At 36.1% G+C, this 16,658-nt stretch overlaps 1 protein-coding gene across 9 annotated transcripts in view; it reads left to right on the top strand.

Annotated features, from left to right (window-relative positions):
- TAB2 (TGF-beta activated kinase 1 (MAP3K7) binding protein 2) overlaps nt 1–13,863 on the top strand; it is a 92,443-nt gene extending 78,580 nt beyond the window's left edge. For all 9 annotated transcript variants that reach the window (XM_082730313.1, XM_082730318.1, XM_082730314.1 and 6 more), the window contains 4 exons: nt 205–365; nt 570–663; nt 2,027–2,107; nt 11,843–13,863. In XM_082730313.1, coding sequence (XP_082586439.1) covers nt 205–365; nt 570–663; nt 2,027–2,107; nt 11,843–11,985 — 479 coding nt within the window. In that variant the 3' untranslated portion in view covers nt 11,986–13,863. The remainder of the gene's footprint in view (nt 1–204; nt 366–569; nt 664–2,026; nt 2,108–11,842) is intronic.
- The last annotated feature ends 2,795 nt before the right edge of the window (nt 13,864–16,658 follow it).

Genomic DNA, 16,658 nt, shown 5'->3' with positions numbered 1-16,658 from the left:
TTTGTCTGCTTAAATAATTAAAAATAATTTGCGGGTTAAAAATTTTGAAATTTTAAACATTTAAACTCAGAATGGTTTTTTTAAGGTATCTTGGCATACTCTTGTTTGTTGCAGAAATATTTAATTGTTTTGTTTTCCCAAGGCAGCTTAAAGGTTAACTGACTAAAGTGGGTGGGTCCTCATGTTTACTAATATGTGTTGCAGCTCTGTTGGTACACCAGAAGGCCAGAATGGAACGACTTCAAAGAGAACTTGAGATTCAAAAGAAAAAGCTGGATAAACTAAAATCTGAGGTCAATGAAATGGAAAATAATCTAACTAGAAGGCGCCTGAAAAGATCAAATTCCATATCCCAAATACCTTCAGTAAGTCTGTAACTCTTGTGACCTCTGTGCTTGAACATGAGAATCAGCGATCTGTCGTAGGTGTAAAAAGCTGATCTGGTTTTTTTAGAAGTGCTCTCAATTCATACTTGTTTCTTTGCCCTCGCCCTCCCCTGCCAAACTCCACTCTTAACTAATGACAAGAGAATTCAATGCAGATCCTTCTCACATGGACTTATTTTTCAGCTCGAAGAAATGCAGCAGTTGAGAAGTTGTAATAGACAACTCCAGATTGACATTGACTGCTTAACCAAAGAAATTGATCTTTTTCAAGCCCGAGGTAAAGTTCAGTGAATATTCAACTGAAATTCATTGTATTAATTTGCCAACTCTTTTCCTGTGGCTGAATACAAACTTAGCAGTTATAATCTTCAGTTGTCTCAGGTTTGACTTTGGAGCCAGATAGTATTAAAAACTATTGTGTTTTTCTTCCAGAATAAATTATGTATTTGGCTTATGAATAATTTGATAAGATTTGTATTATTCAAACCTGCTCTATTCTCATGTTAAGGGAAGACAGTGATTATGGCTATGTTGTCAAAAGTATTGCTATTAAATATTAGTAGAATGTATAATATTTATAATATTTTTATAATATTTAATAAGGTTAAAATATAGGTACTCGTGTCTTTTTCCTATTTCCTTTTTTCCTTTTATCTTTTGAGAATCATGCTTTATCATGTTTTTTTTAGAATCGTGCTTTTAAGAACATAGTTAAAAAGGCATCCCCACCCTAATGGCACTTTCTTAATTGACAAAACAGAAAAGGGAATAAAAATGTGGCTTACACATTTTTAGAACAAAGATAGCTTATTATGAAAGCTTATTATGAAAACTTGAGCTATTCCTGATAAGCAATAGTTGGTTATTATAGCAAAAAATCTTGACAATTTAAGTCAGTTCCTTAGGCAACTAACAGGAAATTTTATAACTTAAACCTAAAGCTGAAGTTAGGGAAATAATAGAAATATATGAAATGGAAAAGACAGGATAAGAAAAGGAAACCAACAAAAAAGAAGTCCTTAGTTGCTCTTTTTAAATGTGTGCTGAAAATCCATCAAGTTGAAAGATGATAATGTTGTATTTTCTTTTAAAACCTCCATAAGTCATGTATCTTGAAATACTCTATGAAGATGCCGTAGTTTAAAAAGCGAGAAAAAGGAATTTAGTGCTGATCTAGCAACCATAGTTCTTAACTTACTCCTTTTGTCATCTGAACCATTATATTTAATTAGTGCAAGGTTTTTAATACTTATTTGGGGCCAAGCTATTTATTTAGTTGCTTAAGATCATGTTTGATCATTTGAAATTATATTTTAAATTGTTAAATTGTAAGTTATTTTAACTTGGCACATAAAACAGTGGTCTAGTTGTAATTCTATTACTGTCTTACTAACAGTTAAGTTTTGACTTATTCCCCCATTTACCACTTAAACATCTGTTGTGAGTACTGTATTATACCTTCCTTGGCTGTTTTGACATCCTTACATGTAATTTGAGATTAGAGGTGCAAAATAAATGAAAGCATTTCTTCTGTTTATACTGTGACGTTTTTTAGAAAGAAAATACTTGCTTTTTTGGAAAATAAAATTAAATATTTTTGAGCTATAAACATTGATACATTTACTTTTTATATATTTCAGGACCACATTTTAATCCCAGCGCTATTCATAACTTTTATGACAATATTGGATTTGTAGGTCCTGTGCCACCAAAACCCAAAGGTTAGTGTATTCATTATGTGTGAAAACCATTACATTTTGAAATCCAAGATTATAGAAAATTTTGTTCTTAGCAGCCTTCCATTCTATAAGTGCTTCAAACTGTGGCATTCGTGGATGAATTCATTAGGAAGATACTTGCTTATTTTCATTTACATGTTGGGGATAGGGGAGCATGCAGAAATGTAATGTACTTAGCTCTTTAAAAGTAATATTCATGTCCTTAGGATTCATTATATACTCCTAAAATAACAAGTCTTGGGAAAAAAAAAATCAGTAAAATTTGTACTCTTTAAAATTTTAGATAACTGATGAGAACAATACTTTAGGGAATTTTTTTTTCATGAGTATTTTGTTTATGCATAATTCTGTATAATCACAATACTCTGAATTTCAAATGAATGATTATTGAAAATTATCACCTACTATCATTTTACATCATTGGTAATCAGATTTGTATACACATGTATTGAAGGTATGTCAAAATATGTGTGTGGATTTTTTTACTCTAGGAATTAAAATAGAGAAATGAGAAAGAATAGGCATGTTACTAACTCTTTGGTTTGTTACAAGACTTTTCGCAGTCTCATTCAATATCCTGTTCTCTCCACTCCCTCATTTTTGTTTAAATATAATTCGATTAGGATTAGCCGTATCTTCATGGTGTGTTTGTTTGTTTAGTATTTCTAAACATAGATAGGTGGAATGCAATGAACTATTATTACAGAAGAGCGAAAGTAAGATTATTTTGTCACAGTAAGCAGTGGTTAAAATACTAAATGCCAGTTGGACTTTAATTGAAGAAAGGGTTAAAGAGAACAGTGGCATAACCTAGCTCCTTAAAATAGGCAAAGTGGGTATTTCCAGACTCTGAATGAGAGTTACTTTAATATGATCTTTTCACTCCCTCAAAAATTAACTAAATTTTTTCTTATGAAAAGATTTCCTGTTTTGCTTCAGCATAAACGTGTTGAGTGTAGGAAAAAGTATATGGAGGTTGCGGTGGAAAATAGATGAAATAAGATTGGTCTTGACAATTGAAGCAGGATAAGAACATGAGGGTTTATTTCACTATGCTCTATTTATTTATAAGTGTGAAGTTTTTCATGGTGATAAAAAGTAAGGAAAGCTAGAACAGTAGAAAGCACAGATGGAAGCCTTTCCTTAAATTTATAATATGTCAAGGGGAGGGATCCAAGATGGTGTCATATGAAAGAACCTAAACCCATCTCTTCCCATGGACATACCATATCTACATCTCCATATAGAACAGTTCCTCCTGAAGAACTAAGGCTGATTAAAAGCTTCTGCATAATAAAGGGTGGAAGGACCACATAGCCATTGGAAGAAGAGATGGAATCACAGTAACCATGGGAACCCCAACCCCTACACTGTGAACTGCAGACAGAGAGAGAGCACTGAGGGATCCATGCACAGATCTGCCCACCTTGCCCCCCCCCACCAACAAAAAAGCTGTGATTTAAAGGGCAACTAGAGGGGCACCTGGGTGGCACAGTCGGTTAAGTGTCTTCCTTTAGTTCAGTCATGGTCCTGGGGTCTTAGGATCCCACATCAGGCTCCCTGCTCAGTGGGGAGTCTTCTCCCTCTCCCCCACCTCCACTTGTGCTCTTTCTCTCAAATAAATAAGTAAATAAAAATATTTTTAAAAAAATAAAATAAAGGGAGACGTATTAGCGAAGAAAACCCATATACCAACTCTAGAGCTTCTACCAAATGGTAGAGAACTGCTGGAACTTACTCTGGAGTCAGAAGTGCAAGCAAGCACCATGTTTGCCTTCTCCCACCTCCTTGATAACATAAATGGGAGCAGAGTCTAGTCACTGTAGCCAGCCTACCCTCTCAGCAGGACTTATGCCTCTTCCCCAGCCTATACCCAGTGCAGCTCCAGCCATTCTACCAGGGCATCCCTTCATGGAGTACCATCAGACTCAGCTCACACTTCCTACAGCTACCACCAGCCAGCCAAAACTTCCAGGCACATGCAGTCTATACAGGGACCTTCCTACACAGAGCCTCTCCTTCCTGACTGGGAGAGGTAGCTCCATTGCCTCATTCATAGAAACAAACACAGAAAGTCAAACAAAATGAGACAGAGGAATGTCCTACAAACAAATTCAGAAAAGGAGCTAAATGAAACAAATCTACTTGATAAAGAATTTATAAGTAATGATTATAAAGATGCTCATCAAACTTGAGAGAAGAGTGGTTGAGTTCACTGAGAACTTCAACAAAGAGATAAAAAAATATAAAAAGAATCAGATTTGAAGAATACAAGTAGTGAAATAAAAAATACACTGGAGGGAATCAGCTGCAGATTAGAGGATGCGGAGGAACCGATCAATTATCTAGAGCCAGGGTAATATAAAGCACCCAAGCTGAACAGCAAAAAGAAAAAAGAATGTCAACAAACGAGGACAGGTTAAGAGACTCTGGGGCATCAAGAATAATATTCACATTACTGAGGTCCCAGAAGGAGGAGAGAGAGAGAGAGGAAGGGGCAGAAAAGTTATTTTAAGAGATGATAGTTGAAAACTTCCCTAACCTGGGGAAGGAAACATAAATCCAGGTTCAGGAAGCACAGAGAGTCTCAAAAAAGATGAGCCCAAAGAAGTTCACACCAAGACACAGACTTAAAATGTCAAAGAGAACAGGAACTAGTTTTAAATAAAGAAAAACCCCACAAGACTATCAGCTGATTTTGCAACAGAAGCTGCAGCCAGAGGGGGGTGGCATGATATACTCAAAGTTCTGAAAGGAAAAAAACCTACAACCAAGATACTATTCAGCAAGGTTATCATTTAGAATTAGAAAGCTAGAGTTTCCCAGATAAACAAAAGTTAGAGTCCATCACCACTAATCCAGCCTCATAAGAAATGTTAAAGGGACAAGAAAAGGCCATAACTAGAAATAAGAAAATAATGAAATGAAAAAATTTTCCAGGTGAGACCAAACATATAGTAAAGATAGTTGATCAATTGCTTATAAAGCTTAGTATGAAGACAAAAGTGGTAAACTCAACTATATCTTTAAAAAAATTAAGGGACTCACAAAATAAAAAGACAGAAATAGGACATTTACATAAAACACAGAGGAGAAAGTAAAAATGTAGTACTTTTAGAGTGTGTTTGAACTGCAGTGATCATCTGCTTCATAGGGACTGCTATATACTTTGGATGTTACATACAAACTTCATGGTAACCACCAACCAAAAGCCTACAATAGATACACAAAAAATAAATAGAAAGGAATCCAAACATAACGTTAAAGAAAGCCATCAACACAAGAAAGGAACATAGAAGAACTACAGAAACAACCAGAAAACAACAAAATGGCAATAAGTACATACCTATCAGTAATTACTTTAAATGTAAATGGTCTGAATCCTCCAGTCAAAGAGATAGTCATTTACTGGACGGTAAAATAACAAGGCTTATCTATATGCTCCCTACAAGAGACTCAATTCAGACCTAAAGATACTGAAAAGAAAGGGATGGAAAAAGATACTCCATGCAGATTGAAGCAAACAAACTGGGGTAGCAGCACTTACATCAGACAAAGTAGACTTTAAAACAAAGACTGTAATGAAACAAAAGAGGGCATTATGTAATGATAAGGAAGGAGATCAGCAAAAGGATATGACAATTGTAAATCTCTATGCACCCAGCAAAGGAGCACCTACATATATGAAGCAAATATTAACAGACATAAAGAGAAAAATTGATAGTGATACAATAATAGTAGGGAACTTGAACTGTACACTCATTGATGAATGAAGAGGTTTTCCAAACAGAAATAAGGAAACAGTGTCTTATGAACAACCCATTAGAACACATGGACTTAACAGATAGATAAAGAGCATTTCATCCAAAAACAACAGAATATATAATGTCAAGTACACATGGAACATTCTCCAGGAGAGTTCACATGTTAGGCCACAAAACAGGTCTTGATGAACTTAAGAAGACTGAAATCATGTCAAGCATCTTTCCAATCACAGTGCTATAAAACTAGAAGTCAATTACAAGGGAACAATTAGGGGGAAAAATATGTGGAGGCTGAACAACATATTTAACAATCAGTACATCAGTGAAGAAATCACAGAGGATATCAAAAAATACCTGGAGACAAATGAAAATGGAAGCACAGGTTCACATTCTCTGGAATGTAGCAAAACCAGTTCTAAGAAGGAGGTTTATGGTGATAGAGGCATACCTCAAGAAACAAGAAAAGTCTCCGACAATCTAACTTTATAGCTACAGGAACTAGAAAAAGAACAAGCAAAGCCCAAAGTTAGTAGAAGAACGGAAATAATAAAGATCAGAGTAGAAATAAACAAAAATAGAGCTAAGAAGAATAGAAAAGAGCACTGAAACCATAAACATAAAACAGAAACATAAACAGAATTGATAAACCTTTAACCAGACACATCAGGAAAAAAGAGAGGGCTCAAATAAATAAAAAAAAGATGAAACAGGAAAAATAATAACCAATACTACAGAAATACAAAGGATTATAAGGGGTAACTATAAAAAGTTTTATGCCAAGATTTTAACAACCTAGAAGAAATGGATAAATTCCTAGAAATAAACACTGTTCCAGGACCAAATCAGGAAAAAATAGAAAATCTGAACAGACTGATTACTAGTAACAAAATTGAATCCAGAATCAAAAAAAATCAAACAAAAGTCCAGATGGCTCCACAGGTGAATTCTGCCAACATTTAAAGAAGAGTTAGTATCTATCCTTCTCAAGCTATTACAAAAAATAAAAGAGGAAGGAAGACTTCCATATTTATTCTGCGAGGCCAGCATTGTCCTGATAAACAAAACCGACAAAGATACTACCAAAAAAAGAGAATTATAGGCCAGAATCCCAGATGGACATAGATGCAAAAAATCTTCAACAAAATATTACCAAATGCATTTCAACAAAATAGGGAAAGGATCATCTGCCACAATCAAGTGGGACTCATTTCAGGGACGCGAGGATGGTTTAATATCTCCAAATCAGTCAGCATGATACAGGGGGTATAACTCAGGGGTAGAGCATTTGACTGCAATCAGCATGATACACCACCACATTAACAAAGTGATGCAGAAAAAGTATTTGACAAAACTCTACATTACTTCATGATAAAAACTCAACAAAGTGGGTTTGTAGGGAACATACCTCAACAAAATAAAGACCATATGTGGTAAACCTGTGGCTAACATGATAATCACTGGTGAAAAACTGCAAGCTTTTCCTCTAAAATCAGGAAGCAGACAAGGATCCCCACTTTTGCCATTTTTATTCAACATTTATTCAACTGTAAGTTCCTAGCTGCAGCAATCAGAAAAGAAAAAGTAAAGTATCCAAGTTGATAAGGAAGGAGTAAAATTGTCACTATTTGCAGATGACATGATACTATATATAGAAGACCCTGAAGACTCCACCAAAAAAACTATTAGAACTAATAAATAAATTTAGTAAAGTTGCAGGACATAAAAATTAATATGCAGAAATCTGTTGCATTTCTATACACTAACAACAATGTAGCAGAAGAGAAATTAAGAGAACAATCCCATTCATAGTTGCATCAAAGAAAACTAAAATACCTATAAATAAATTTAACCAATGAGGAAAAAATACCTGTACTCCGAAAACTGTAAGACATTGACGACAGAAATTGAAGACAACACAAACAAATGGAAAGATATACCATGCTAATGAATTGGAAGAACTGACCCTGTTAAATGCCTTTTCTACCAAAGCAATCTACACCAAGAGTCAGTGTAGTCTCTACCAAAATACCAATGATATTTTTCACAGAGGTAGAGCAAATAAGCCTAAAATTTGTATGGAACCCAAAAGACCCCAAATAGCCAAAGCAACCTGGAGAAAGAACAAAGCTGGAAGTATCACAATCCCAGATTTCAAGATATGGTGCTAGCACAAAAATAGACACATAGACCAATGAAACAGAATAGAGTGCCCAGGAGTAAACCCACACTTAAATCATCAGTTAATCTACAACAAAGTAAGTCGGGGGGGGTGGGGGGACAATCTCTTCAATTAATTGAGATTATTAGACTGCTTTGTGCAAAAGAATGAAACTGGACCACATATATCATATATAAAAATAAGCTCAAAATGGATTAAAGACCTATAGGTAAGACCTGAAATCATAAACTCTTAAAACATAGGCAGTAATATCTTGAATATTGGCCTTAGCAACATTTTTCTAGATATGTCTCCTCAGGCAAGGAAAACAAAAGCAGTTGTCAAACTAAAAAGGTTTTGCATAGCTAGAAAATCACCCGCAAAACAAACAGGCAACTACTAAATGGGAGAAGATATTCACAAATGATATATCTGATAAGAGAATAATATTTAAAATATATAAAGAACTACTACAACTCAACACCAAAAAACCCCCCAAATAATCCAATTTTAAAATGGGCAGAGGACTTAAATAGACATTTTTCCAACAAAGACATGCAGATGGCCAACAGACACATGAAAAGATGCTCGTATCACCCATCATAAAGGGAAATGCCAATCAAAAGTACACTGAGATAACACCTCACATCAGTCAGGAACGGCTAACATCAGAAAGACAAAAAAAAATTTAAAACAATTAAAAAAAAAGACAAGAAATAACAAAGTACTGATGAGGATGTAGAGAAAAGGGAGCCCTTGTGCAGTGTTGCTGGGAACTTAAATTTGTGTAGCTACTGTGGAAAACAGTATGGAAGTTCCTCAAAAATTAGAAATCCCATGCAGTGCAGTAATTCCATTGCTGGATATTTACCCAAAGAAAATGAAAACAGTAGCTTGAAAAGATACATGCATGCCTATGTTTTTTGCAGCATTATTTATAATAACCAAAATACGGAAGGAACCTAAGTGTCCATTGATAGATGAATGAATAAAGAAGATGGTGTGTGTGTGTGTGTGTGTGTGTGCACGCATGCTCACGTGTGCACGTGAATATTATTCAGCCATAAAGAAGAATGAAATCTTCCCATTCACAACAGCATGAATGAACCTAGACAGTATTATGCTAAGTGAAATAAAACAGAGATAATATACCATATAAGTTCACTTATATGTGGAATCCAGAAAATCAACAGCAACAACACAACATCTGTTTTAGATTCAGACTCAGAAATACAGAGAACAATCTAATGGTCACTGGGGTGGGGAGGGATGAGCAAAGTAGGTGAAAGGGATTAAATAGTACACACTTCCAGTTATAAAATAGATTAATTCACAGGGATTAAAAAGTACAGCATAGAGAAAGAATATAGTCAATAAAATTGTAATAACTCTGTACAGTGACAGATGGTAACTACATCATGGTGAGCATCGTATAGTGTATAAAATTGTTGGATCACTCTGCTGTACCCCTGAAACTAATATAACATTGTATGTCAACTATACTTAAGAAGTTTATAACATGTCAAATTTGAAATATAGTAATTACCCAAAAAAGGAAAACAAGAAAAAAATATATTAAAAGCTTTTCCACAAAAGATAGACGCTTTTGTGTGCTTCTATCTATTTATGCTATTTTGGAGAAATATAGAATCAAACATTTTGCCTTCAACTAAAATAAAGAATTACTAGTTTCATTTATAGAGATTTATTTAATTAGAACTGATTGTGCATTTCTGCTTTACACTGCAGTGTTTTGTATTTTTAAAATAGCTAAAATTACTGCGGAAATCACAAGCCAACCTTTGCAGTCTAACTTCCTCTTAAATTCTGGTTTCCGGATACCTCTAATAAAAAGATTTGTAAGTTTAACCAGCAAATGAGATTGTGCAGGTATAAGAAAACCATTGGAGATTTCTCATTTAAAAAAAAAGTATATGTTCCCTATTGATTGCCCTGGATATTACTTCAATAATGAAGAAGGTGCTGATATTTAATAATAGATTAAAGTATTAATAGAAATAGTCCACCTTCCTAAAAACCTTTGTAGTTGAGTAGAAAAGGTAGACAGTTTTTTAAATGTGCCAGGTAGGAATATTTTCTAACACTTAAGTGAGACCAAAATTCTAGGAAGTAGGATGGAGCCCCAAATTAAAACAGTCGGTCCATAAAATGTTTCCCAGGTATGAAGTGTAAAATCATTTTATATGGTAAAAAGTCAAAACAAAATTTTAACTATTTTAATATGGTTTAAGAAATATTAACTAGTATTGTGAGAGTCTCGGTTTTTCCAATATTTTTACTTAGATATGCCTTAGATATTTTTTTATTACTCAATTATATTACTCAAAAAAATAATTATTTTATAAATAGCATTCTCAAGTTGCTCTTGAATGTGGCAAAAAGTGTCATGATCCCTAAAAATTGTGAACAGTGCCTAAAGTTGAAAGTTTTGCAATGAAGTGTTCCTTAAGACTAATCAGTAAATAAGATGCTGCAAAAGGGGGGCAGAAGGGTGCCTGGGTGGCTCAGTCAGTTAAGCATCCGCCTTCATTTCGGGTCATTGATTTCTAGGTCCTGGGATTAGGTCCTGGGATTGAGCCCTACGTTGGGCTTCCTACTCAGCAGGGAGTCTACCTTCTCTCGTTTTCCAATAATTTTAAAATATATATTTTTTTAAAAAAATAATGGGACAGAATACCAAACATCTCTTAATTATTTTACATTTGTTATAAAAGCTTGACTTCCTCTATTTTGCCTGCTAGATACAGTGAGTTTCTTTTAAATTATCAGAAAAGATATAATTTAGTTACCAACTCAGTAGAGTAGGTGGAATTTGCAAATTAGTATACAGTGTCTTAACATAGTTTGAGTCTTTACTTGTAAACCTTGAGAGCTCCAACAGTGCATGTTCCTTTTACTTTAAACCTCCCCAAACTAATTTGTAGGAATAATATCCTGAATTTCTAATGGGATCCTCCCTCCAAAAAAGTAGTTTCATAAATGTAATTTCATTTGAGATACAACCTTGGAGGAATGTAATCATTCCTTAAATTTAAGATACATTAATCCTTTCAAACACTCTGGAACTTCAGCGTCTTAAAGCTGCAGTAGCTTTACTTCCTGGGAAATAATTAGACCTGAAGGGTGTGTGGTTTATCTAAGATCACAGAAGAGAAAAGTGTGAAAGTGAGTAGCAGAGTCAGGAGCAGAACTCCATTCTCACAAACCTCAATCTAGGGTTCTTTCTAACTGTTCTGTAATGAATATGATTTTAAAATAAAATGAGAAACAAAGGTAGAATTTTTACACTGATAAACTTCTCCAAATCTATTGTTGAGATAGAGTTAAAATTTCAGAAATTAGCTCATCTTTCTATTTTTATTGGTGTTGTTCTCAGCTTACATTTTTAGCAAATAGAGAATATTTAACAAAAATGTCCACTCCTGGTAGAAAGCAGAAATAATATGTTCTTCATCAGTGGGGAATGAAAATCTAACTTTAATGAGACACAGACTTACTGTCAGTATGGTGGTAGGACACCTTTTCACAGTCCTAAGGTGACATTATGGGAATCTTTGCTGTTGGTTCCCATGAGTTGATTTCCCTTTTCTCCTGCTTGAGAAGCACCAGCTTGCTGGGGGCGGGTGCGGATCAGGTGTGGGTGTCAGTGACCGACTAGACTCATTGGTCAACAGGCTGCTTATTGCTGTGCAGTCCAAATGGTGCTTCAAGTTGCCAGTAATTTACAATTTTGCAGTTGTTTGCTTCTAAGACAATTCTTTTGCCTCCGTACAGATCAAAGGTCCACCATCAAAACACCAAAGACTCAAGACACAGAAGATGATGAGGGGGCTCAGTGGAATTGTACTGCCTGTACTTTTTTAAACCATCCAGCCTTAATCCGCTGTGAACAGTGTGAGATGCCAAGGCATTTCTGAGCCAAAAGGCCCTTTAGCTCTAAAACCACATCAGAAGTTCCAGAAACTAGTCTGTCATCAGGGGAAAAGTTTCACTGCTACGTAGGATTTTTGTCAAATTGAAGGTGTGACGAGATGGTGTTGTGCTAATGTTAAATGTCAACCCACAGAGCTAATAATACCTCAGTCTAATGTCATGGGCAGTTGAAATTCATCACATGAAAGGGGATCTGCTGAGAGACTCGGTTGCCCGCTGCCTAACCATGTACAGTGTTACCAGTAGCCCATTGAGGATGATTCTCAGTATATTCATGCCCAGGTGTGCCCAGTACCTTTTCCCCTCATGTCACTACTGAATTTTGACAGGAGGAAGGAATAGAACGATGGCTTTTTTTTTAAAGCTTTCGGTGAAACACTACAAACATGAAGAAAAGGAACAAGGTTTAACTATTTAAAAACTGTTTGCTGCCGCACGGTGCCAACGGATAGGGGAAGAACTTCGTTGATCTGTGGTACTCTTGGCCTCGTCCTTGTCTTCCCTGAAAACGTCTCCACTCTGTGAAGCCAGCATCTGGGGTCTAAAGATGAAAAGGAAAGCAGCCTGCATTGTCTGTACAAACATGCAGTGAAATGTCCCAAAGCTTTTCCTACTGTACAGATCTCTCGAGTCTGCTTTAAGTGATTTCTTTTCTTATTATTTTCTTATATTTCTATATGTATAGCGTAATAGTCTTTTGTTAACTAATTTTCTTTTCTCCTGTTAGTGATTAAGCACGATCATGTCCCTTTTTAAGCCTTACCTGAGAGAAGCAGTGCCTTAAAATAAAAAAGCATTAATGAAACTGTGCCCAAAATAACTCTCCTCCGCTCCCTCTGTACTTCGCCCTCCTGGGTGCCCATGTTCTGTGAAGACGTGCAGACGCTGCACGCTGACCGGCAGCAAGTGCTACGGGCCGTAGGTCTCTCCGTCCCGCTCCGTTGCCGGCTTCAGCAGTGGGGGGCGCAGCACACTGACCTTCCACAGGGAAGCTTGACACAAAAGGCATTTTTAACCCACTGACAGAGCACCGAGGTTAAGCTTGCTTCGTCTGCCTGGTGTCCCACAGAGCCTCCGCAAGAGATCACTATGGGGAAAGTACGGTTCTCAAAAACTGCCAACAGCCGCGGTACCTACCGCCCTGATGCCGGGAGAAGTTGAAGCGCTTTCCCGTCGGGGCAGTCCGTCTCTAAACCTGACTTGGTGGCAGTATCATGTGTATTTATGAAATGAGGCTAGTCGTATTTAGGACAACTGAAGGAAAGCTGGAAAAAAGAAAAACAAGCAAACTTGAACACTGAAGCAACCTCAAGCATCTCTTTATTTTGATGATATATTTTTATAAGGAAAATAAATATTCAGATGATCGGGAATGTATATGAAATCGAGAAAAAGAAAGAACAGTATGCCTTTTAAAAACAGAATTATATATGTCAGTGCTTAGAATGGGGCTAAGGGAAGTGCTGAAACGTAGCAAAAGGGAGGAGATAATGTTGACTGTCACCCATTGTAAATGTCTGCAAATGGATATTTTTTTCAATAAGCAGGATTATTACAGGTGATCTATACAGAGCCTTGACTTCCAGGCTTTGCATCTTGTATATGGGAAGAAATACGACAATCCTAGTTAATTAGACCATAGACCCAAAGCCCTTACATTTGATGCATTTTGTTTTAAAACTAGGCCTTGTTTTTCAGCTTCATCTGCAGTTCTATGTGAAGATTGATAAATCAGTTTTTACTTGTTTTATTAATAAAACGTAATTTGGATATCTTGAGTTGATGGTTTTGTGATTTAGCTGGGTAAACTATCTTTGTAACAGATAAGTTATTTATAAAAATTAAAAAAACTTATATTCTAATGTGGATTTTGTGACTTGTTTTTAAAAGTTTGTGGGCTAGAAGACAAGTTATACCCCAGCAGAACACTTGATAGCTATTGAAATCAGAGAAAACTCATCCTCTAGAGTCTTCTTGTGACATCCTAGCATTCAGCTGCATTTCTTGGATTGTTGTTCTCAGTTCCCCCAAGCTTTTTAACTAATGAAAGAGAGTGACCATGTTTCAACTGAGCCAAAAAACAAAAACAAAAAAACAACGAATATTGCTTTTTCATAGTTATTGCTTTTCCTTTAGTTTCTTTTTGAATTTTTTAAGTTTATCTTATTGAAACCGGGACACCTTGGGCCATTTGGCCTGAGGAGTCATTCAGTTAAGATCTGATTTATTCCATAATGTGTAGGTGCTGTGGATCCCAGTGGTGCTCCTCTTGGAGAGAACCTTTATATTAAGAGTTTTCAAAAACATCACTTGGCTTTTCTGAGCTTGAAAAAGGCCAAGTAGCATTCACTGACCTCTCTCTGTCGTAACTGTAGAAAGCCCTCCTTTGCCTCCATTGGTCTTCTAAATTTGGTGGAACAGAAATATTATTTGCCAAGGAGTTTGAGGCTGGTGGTCTGGAAACCACCTTCCAGAATCATTGCACTAAAATAGAATTTCAGGGTCCAAGAACCTCAGATCGAAGGATGGACTTCTGTTTCTTATCACTAAAAATCCTTGGGTGCGGATATTCGCTCTATTTAAGGGGATGGGAAATTAGTTCATGTAACCTGAACGTCTCAGGAAACTTTTATATTAACCGAACAGGGGCCAATATGTGCTATCACAGTGACACGTCATGCAAAGATGCATGTTAAATTGCGGATTTTGGTGAGAGATAACGAAATCTAATTTTTCTGTTATAATTTCCAGTTACTTTTTTTTTTTCAAGATTTAATTTATTTGACAGATCACACGTAGGCAGAGAGAGAGAAGGAAGCAGGCTCCCTGCCAAGCCGAGAGCCTGACTCGAGGCCGGATCCCAGGACCCTGGGACCATGACCTGAGCTGAAGGCAGAGGCTTTAACCCACTGAGCCATCCAGGCACCCCATAATTTCCAGTTACTTTTTTAAATGACTGATCTAGGTCAATCTGCAACCTAATATTAATTGACCTTATATTGGAGAATTGAAGTTGTGCAGAAAATCAAATCCATGGACAGTTGAAACTATAGGCTGTTAACTTCAAGCATATTTCAGTCAAAGCATTATAAAAAGACTTCACCAACATTTCATCAGTTACCTCTATCCCAGCTGAATGGTGATGGGCAGTTCAGTGAGCAGTGATGGGTTTAAGAAGCGAATGGTGTAAGATATAATAATGTCCGGTAATGAGGAATTGAAGTTGGCTGTATTGCCTTAGAAATACTGTTCGATCTGTACTGGCACCAAGGGCCATCCCAGATTTAATATCTTCATGCTGGGTGTTAGCATAGTTTCCCTCATAATGTTACAAAATACTTATATTTCTCTGTGACAAATGAACATATTTTTGGCTCGTTTTTAGAAACCACAATTATTATAGCCATATTATTTGAAGATGAAATGGTTTAGGGCTGCAGTTTAATCTATTATTACTTCCATCTGAAAATAAGGCAACTTGAAAGAAAAGACTTTTAAAGAAAACAGAATTTGGTAGCTTTATGTTTGTTAAAGGGGGATTTCTACCCCCACCCCCACCCCAGTATGTTTTGGTGGTTTTGGTTTTTAAGGGAGTGTAATCATGCAAAAATGCTTGGAAATGCGTTGTCTTTGCAACTATAAATTTTTTCCTATATTACACGTTCAAAAATAGAACTGCCATGTTACATTGTAATAGTTCACCAACTTGCCTAGTTATTTAGAAAGTTTATGAAAGCATTAGCATTCTTTTATTAATTTTTTAAATTCTGGTGGCATTAACATACGGTGTTCCATGAGTTTCAGATGTATAATACAGTGATTCATCAGTTCTATATTCAGTGTGTTTGCCTTTCTAACACCGTGGCACCTGGTTCCCTAGAGAGACCACTCAATTCTTAAGAATCAGGACAATTTGGGCATCTCCCTAGATAGGCCCTGTAACCCTAAGATAGTTCTTTGCTTTTATTTCTCAGCCCTGTTAAATGAAGATAACTATATGAATTATGTTCAACCCGCCTCACTGGGGCGCTGAATGTGAAACTAGCTGAGCCAACCCCTTCTCACTGGCAAGTTCATTGTCCTCAAACCGAGCCATGTTTTTGAATGAATGGGATTTGATGCAGTTTTCTCAACAGTATCAGTGAATGAAACGGTAAATTTGCTCTTATTTCTCTAACTTGGTCTAGGGACATCTCGATGGACCAGAATTTGGTATTTCCGTCACTATGATTAAATTCTTGCCTTTTAACGTCAAAAGGTACGTTGCTTGGCGAAGATTATAAAGTTATCCAGGGGCTGGCCTGAAGATCAGACGTGTTTATCTTTCTGTTGTATGTCTAGCTATCTAAAGAATGTATGTTTTATGATGGAGTACAACAAATTATTTCTCCAGGAAAATAATTTCTTCAAAGGACTTATTCCAGTGTTTGCACATTTGCATATTTGTTTTAAGCCTAAAATTGGCTCAAGGTGAACTTCATTCGAGCCTCTCTACCAATCCCTTTCTTTTAACTTCCCTTTTCCCCCCTTAGGGCAGGAATACATCCTTCCTCTGACCCCCAACTACATGCGACAAAAGTTTATTGATCCCCATAGCACAATGAACAAATACTGTAGTATTTTCACCATGGAAATGCTTTCCAGAGACTTCTAATGG

Source organism: Mustela nivalis, assembly GCF_964662115.1.
Source record: "Mustela nivalis genome assembly, chromosome: 5".
Lineage (NCBI taxonomy): Eukaryota > Metazoa > Chordata > Mammalia > Carnivora > Mustelidae > Mustela > Mustela nivalis.
Note: the sequence above shows the minus strand (reverse complement) of the source record. Positions and strands in the feature narration are given on the sequence as shown.